At 32.2% G+C, this 6,442-nt stretch overlaps 1 protein-coding gene across 2 annotated transcripts; it reads right to left on the bottom strand.

Annotated features, from left to right (window-relative positions):
- Positions 1 to 248: 248 nt before the first annotated feature.
- Positions 249 to 3,948, bottom strand: LOC114185262 (calcium/calmodulin-regulated receptor-like kinase 1). Of its 2 annotated transcripts, none has more exons than XM_028072890.1 (8): positions 3,642 to 3,915; positions 2,426 to 2,800; positions 2,018 to 2,171; positions 1,678 to 1,804; positions 1,301 to 1,386; positions 1,152 to 1,223; positions 876 to 1,076; positions 249 to 772 (listed from the first exon to the last, which is right to left on the bottom strand). In XM_028072890.1, the coding sequence occupies exons 2-8, from the start codon at positions 2,740 to 2,742 to the stop codon at positions 428 to 430; spliced, it is 1,302 nt and encodes a 433-aa protein (XP_027928691.1). In that variant the 5' UTR covers positions 2,743 to 2,800; positions 3,642 to 3,915; the 3' UTR covers positions 249 to 427. The 2 variants fall into 2 exon arrangements, with proteins under 2 accessions (XP_027928691.1, XP_027928690.1); XM_028072889.1 differs by having other exon boundaries at positions 428 to 772; positions 3,700 to 3,948.
- Between the last annotated feature and the right edge of the window lie 2,494 nt (positions 3,949 to 6,442).

Below are 6,442 nucleotides of genomic sequence, written 5' to 3'. Positions count from 1 at the left end.
GTGAAAGTGGACACATATTTATTCATCAAATAATACAATATATTTTTATTACATTAATACTATTGAAAATTAATCTGTTTGTTGCAACATGAAGTAATTATAACATGGATGTTAACATCAAAGAGTATAAAAATAGATTTAGGGCAAGACAGGTAACCTTCTTTTTTTTGTTCTTCAAATTCATTCTTCGAAGTGTTAGTTAATATACAAATTTTGAGTGTCATTTCTGTGAGACAACAGAACTAGGGTAGGAGAAAAAAATGAGAAACAGAATCAAAAAAGAAAATGTTATGACAATTACAGAAGATGATGTCTGGCATCATCAAATCACTGGTGCCTGGTATAAAGTTATGGCCAAATCACACCCAAAGGCAAATACAAAAAATTCAATGTAATGAAAAAACTGAGCTAAATGCAAAAGCATCTTCTACAAATCATACATGTCAGCTGTGCTGCTATCTATAGATTCTTCTCTTGTGTGGTGGTGAGTGAGAGAAGTCTTGGTTTCTAGCTGATCAACATCAATGGAAACTTCATCACCTGTGGCTGAGAGTGACTTCTCGTGATGATGATTCCTTTGGTGCCTGGACTTGAGAATTCGTGTCAAAACTTGCACAATGTCCCTCATTGAAGGGCGTTTCTTTGGGACACGGTTGATGCATTTGTAGGCAAGGGCTGCCACTTCATTCACCTCTTCAAACTCACATTTTCCTTCAAGCCTAGAATCAACTATCTCCTCCCAACCAACTTTCCCCTCACTGTTCATTGCTGCCTGATCAGAGTTCAACAACAACAAAAAAATGCATAGTGATGTTGATGGAATGATGGAACAGTTTCATGTCAGGTACAGAAGGAGGCATAGAGAGAGATCTTACTAGCTCAACATATTCCATTAGACCTTGCTGAGGATTTCTGCCTGCTATAAGTTCAAAAAGCAAAACCCCAAAACTGTATACATCACTTTTTTTGGTGAATGTTCCTGAAGATATATACTCAGGATCAAGATACCCAAAGGTACCCCGAATTGCAGCTTGTTTATCCACCACCTCTTCTCGAGAGAGTCCAAAATCAGCAACCTGTTTGATTCAACATCAACAGCATAAGAAGCATTTCAACAAACACTTAGTGTGAAAGAAATAGCAATCGCATACCCTGGCTCGCATGGACTGGTCCAAGAGAATATTGGAAGATTTTATATCTCGATGGATTACAGGAGGAACTGCCTGAAATCATTACAAATAATATGATTACAATACAATACTATATAAAAAATGCAGAATTCTCTTAGTGCAGAACTTACTCCATCATGAAGATACTCTATTCCTCTTGCTACGTCTAAAGCTATATGAACTCTCAATTCCCAACCCAGAGCACCATTCTCTTCACCTTAATATAGAGACAAGTATATATGCTTCAGTTATTATTGCAGATGGAAGTTGAACATGAAAAGAATAGCATCATTCCTCAAATTGATGGAGTCAGTCCTATTGAATTGGATAATGTTAAGCCAAAGCCTAAGCCTCACTACTTTAATCACTGAATTCAAACCAAAAACCAATCCCAATTCAGTTACTTTAACAGTTGCTAATCAAAATTAATTGATCTAATCCATTGAGCAAGTGCCATGAGTGGCATAAAAGTTTGTTAACAAAAAAAAAACATAGATAGCTAACTTACTGTACAAGTGGGAAGCCAAGCAGCCTTTACTCATGTACACATAAATAAGCATATGTTGACCCTTTTCCGCACAATAACCGACCAAATTGACCAGATTCCTATGATGTAACCTTCCCAACAGCATAACCTGAGAAAAATTGAAAGAACATAGAAGATAAACATTGGTAAATTACGCTGGTCCGTACTGAAGCAGAAAAATTAATCACACTTGTTACAACACAACTGTTACTCCCAATTGGAATTAAGTTATCTAAAATGAAAACATGCCAAGTTGACAATTATTCATATCAAGTTTAGAAAAGAAAAATGTACAAAAGTATTACATATAACAAAAAATCACCTCTGTATGAAATTCTTTCTCCCCTTGCTTAGAATTAGTTGCGAGAACTTTAACCGCAACAGTCTCCCCAGTAGACATCTGAGCTTTATAAACAGGACCAAAGGCACCTTGTCCTATTAGTGTTGTAAAATTATATGTAGCCTTTTGCAAATCCCTGAAGCATAGATGAAAAAAAGACTTCAACAGAAAGATAATATATGACATGAAAGAAATTGTTCTTTGTTCAAACCATTGGTAACTTGATTTCACTAGTCACTAAACTTGCAAACTTTCAGACATGAGAATGGAATAAGAGACAACAATGAAGCACTTATTGTAGTTTAAAGTCATCCAAGGATCATCTTAGAACAGGAAGAATGACACATGCAGTTAACTCACTATAAGACAAGACAAGAAACATAAACATACTTGTATGAATATTCTGGTATTCCAGATGCTGACACCATGTTGCTACTCTTCTTGAAGCCCTCAAGCCAGAAAGATGTGCCATTTCGTGCAGACCTCACAGGTGAATCTGGACCCAAGGTTGAGTCTGATAGAATAGTGCAAGAATCAAAACCATTTTGGCGGATGGGTATGGCAGCTGCTCTCCGGGAACTGCTATTACCTATCTGTGATCGTTTCCGATGATATCTGAAACAGAACAACGCAGAAATTGCCAAAGCAATTCCAATCACCACACCTATGGAAATCCCTATGATAAGCCCAGTTGACTCCTCTTTCATCTCTCCCCTTTTCTGCTCTACACTTTCCTATTATTGATCATCCAATCCATTGATATACCTGCCATAGCAAGCAACAAAACATGGTCAATTATATGCCACCAGTAATAGACTAATATACAGATTTTCTTGGTGTCTGGTTTACAACATTGAACTTGAACCAGTCAATTGAAGGCTTTTACTCTTAATTTTCAAAGTCATTGTCAAAAAGTCTTCGGAAGTGTATAACACTCAGAAGAAGAAAATAAAAATCTCGGGATGAATAATCAATGCTGGAAGTTGGACAATGACATCACCATAATGTTGAAACAATCGATCAAGCATAACTTATCATCAACAACTTCACCAGTTACCACCCATCACGTCTGTTCAAAACTAGAATTTACCAAAACCACTAGCACACGGAACAAGAAATGCATCAAAGTCCCAAATAGAAAGAAATCAGCGACAATCCTAATCCTAATTCTAATCCTAATCTTCTCCTCTATACCAATCTGAAATGCATAAATCCTGAAACTTTATCCACTTTTTTCTATCAATCAAATCTAACAAGGAACAGAAATCAGGAAAATGAGAACAAAATCAAAATCACGCAACAAGTTCCAAACCACCATTGAAATCTCAACCCAGATTCACATAAGCATGGCACCCTTTTCATTTTTACTCTTCTTTCATTCACCCCACAAAGCCTCTTTTTTTTTCCTCTCTTTAGCAGCAACAGAATAACGCAAATTAAAAAAAATGAAAAAACATGCATACATATACCCAGTTAAGCAGCCACTATCAGACACAAAAACACACTTTGAAGAAACATAAGATGACAGATCAAAACACTGACAGCAAAAAGTAGCCAGAAAAGAAAACGGGAACATGTTCTGGGAAAATATGACGCCTCCACTCACCAATTCACACACTAGAAAAAAAAAAAAAAACTGAACTGAAGCGATGACACTTAGTTACGTTTTGGGTGGGAGCGTTGCTGAAGACAAAAAGAGAAACCCAGAAGTGAGAAGGAATCAAAGAGGGTACAAGATCCTGAACCAGATTCCAAAAACAAAAACAAGAGAAAAGAATGTGTTATGTGTAAAAGAGTCGCAAACACGGTTTCTGAACAGCAAAAATAAAAAGTGCAGAAACAAACAGACAGAGGGAGAAAGAGAAAAACGGCGAAGTCGCCGCTAAAAATAATTTTAATATCAATAGAATTTGCACTAAAAATAATTTTAATATCAATAGAATTTGCACTAAAAAAAGCGCCAAATGATGAACAGCACATTAAATAAATTACTAATTGTTTGCAATTTTTCTTCCTTTGACCTGAAAAAAAAAAAGCTTTTCTTTTCTTTTCTTCTCTTTACTTTCCTTACCTGCTTTTGTGCATATATTTTAATTTTAATAAGCTGTTTTGAATTTAAATTCTGAACATTCAGTTATATAAAAAAAAATATTTAAAAAATGCAACATTTATTATATTATCTAGTTTGAACACAGATGTATCTAATTACGGAGGTTTAAAAAACATGTATTTATGATCATTGAAGAAAGTGTTTGGAATTAGGAAGTTTGGTTGGAAGGGTCAAATGTGGCAGGCCCCATATTAAGCTGGACACGTGGTCCATCATTGACCGTACAGTCAGACTTATGATTATTTAATAACCACTTGATTGCCCTCCTCCCTGGTTGGAAAGAAGAGTAAATAGGTTCAACCTAAACACATGCACATATTTATAATGTGAATCAAATAAACAATAATAAAATTAATAATATTCACACTTTATATTATAATCATATATAATACAGAGAAGTAACATTGTACGGTTACTTGCAGCAGACAAAGTCTGAAGTTTTTATTTTGATCTGTCATATTCGTTTGAATTAAATTATTCTGATGAGAAAGTGGTCCATTAATTAAAAATATTTAGACTAATATATGTCATAAAGTTTGTAAGAAAATTGCATTATCATTAAACATTCTGATAATTTGTCTATTTCTTTTAAAAAGAAAAAAAAAAATTGATGGAGAAAGAGAAGTTGGTTGTTTGGGTGATAATAGGTGTGAAAAAATGAGAATGGAAGTGATGGACTTTGAACCTAACACACCTAAATGACCTAAGTGGCATCAAACAAAAGGAAAGTGATGAATCCAAGCAATACTTCACTTTTGGGATGAAAACAAAGTGAAACCCACTTCTGACATTTTATGAAAATGATCACTTCATTTCTTCACTTCACTCTCATTATCTTGTGATTATCTTTTTAATTAAGCTACTTGGTGTTTAAATCAAACCCATATGCCATGAAACTTGTCTCCTTTTCTTTATTGTGCATACTTTGCTTCTACAATTAGAAAATCTACACAAGCTTCTATGTATTCTTTTTATGGAATAAGATAATGAAACAAACGAGTCAATCTATTTCTTTTGAGACGCAATTGTTAGGTTTTTAAAAGTTTGCAGTTGGAAGGAGTCTCCATGATTTGTTGCATTGTACAAATCTAATATCTTTCAAAGATTTTCTTAAAATATTTTTTATCAAATCCAACTTTCAAAAAAACATAATTATGTTTGTAATAATTTAAAGTTTAGATGAACTCGGATTTACATAATTGAACTGAGATTTGAATAACTTAGATTACGTACTAATTCTACATATTTAACTAAATAAATTAAGCAATAATTATTTATTAGACAACCACGCTAATGCTTTTATACACAGAAGATTTAATACAGTACTATAAATCGGTTGACATATTAGAAAGTTTTACAAATACATTTTATTAACATTTATTACTCAGCATGGAAAACACATGACCACACATATATAAGTGTTCAACTTTTCTTATTATGGTAACAAAAGTTAACAAAATTACTATTATAATTATAAAAATAACTATAAATAATTGTATATGTTTATATGTAGATAAATATTTTATTATAAATTATTATTTAAATTTAAAAATGCTATTTAAAAAATAAAATTGATAAAATAATTAATTTAATTTAAAAAATGTGACCCACAAAAATGAAAACAAAATATATACATAAAAACAAAAATCTTTTTTATATAACATATATTTACTCAATTGTGTGATATCCACCTTCTAGGTAGTGTTTGTTTTAGGGGCTTAAACTATTGATGAGGATGGATATCCATTCATTAAGAATGTTTGTTTCTGGTGATTTAGAACAATATACATGAGAGTGGGCATAAAGGGATGGAGGTAAGGATTCATCTTGAAGTTTTAAAGAGAAATGAGTGAATGTATTGTTCATTTTTAATATTTGACTAACATACCCTCTAATAGTTGCATGCGGCAGCGAGGAAAGAACTTTTTGGAATAAATCATAGACATGAAATATTTTCAATATTGTACATTTCAAAAACTAATATGTTTCTTTAATTCTCATAAAAACAAAAAGTTGTAATAATAATAATAATAATAATTATTATTATTATAAATTATATTGTTATAGTTTTAAATAAAAATTTTAATTTCATTTTTATTATTTATATTTAAATTGATATTATCTTTATCTTTAAGGGTAAAATGGTAATCATCTAAATTTATCTATTAAAACATTTTTTTAATTTATCATACCCATCACATCATACATAAACTTTCATCTTAAATCTGTTCAAATCACACCATCTATCCCTTAATCCAAACACAATCTTAATCTGGTAAAAAATGACAATCATTTAA

Source organism: Vigna unguiculata, chromosome 5, assembly GCF_004118075.2.
Source record: "Vigna unguiculata cultivar IT97K-499-35 chromosome 5, ASM411807v1, whole genome shotgun sequence".
Classification (NCBI taxonomy): Eukaryota; Viridiplantae; Streptophyta; class Magnoliopsida; order Fabales; family Fabaceae; genus Vigna; species Vigna unguiculata.
Note: the sequence above shows the minus strand (reverse complement) of the source record. Positions and strands in the feature narration are given on the sequence as shown.

Excerpts from the sequence above, each read along its gene's own strand:
- LOC114185262 (XM_028072889.1), bottom strand. The coding sequence starts at position 2,742 with ATGAAAGAGGAGTCAACTGGGCTTATCATAGGGATTTCCATAGGTGTG. Across the intron at positions 2,172-2,425 it reads ATACCAGAATATTCATACAA|GGATTTGCAAAAGGCTACAT; the intron begins GTATGTTTATGT and ends TCTATGCTTCAG. Across the intron at positions 773-875 it reads TAATGGAATATGTTGAGCTA|GCAGCAATGAACAGTGAGGG; the intron begins GTAAGATCTCTC and ends AACTCTGATCAG.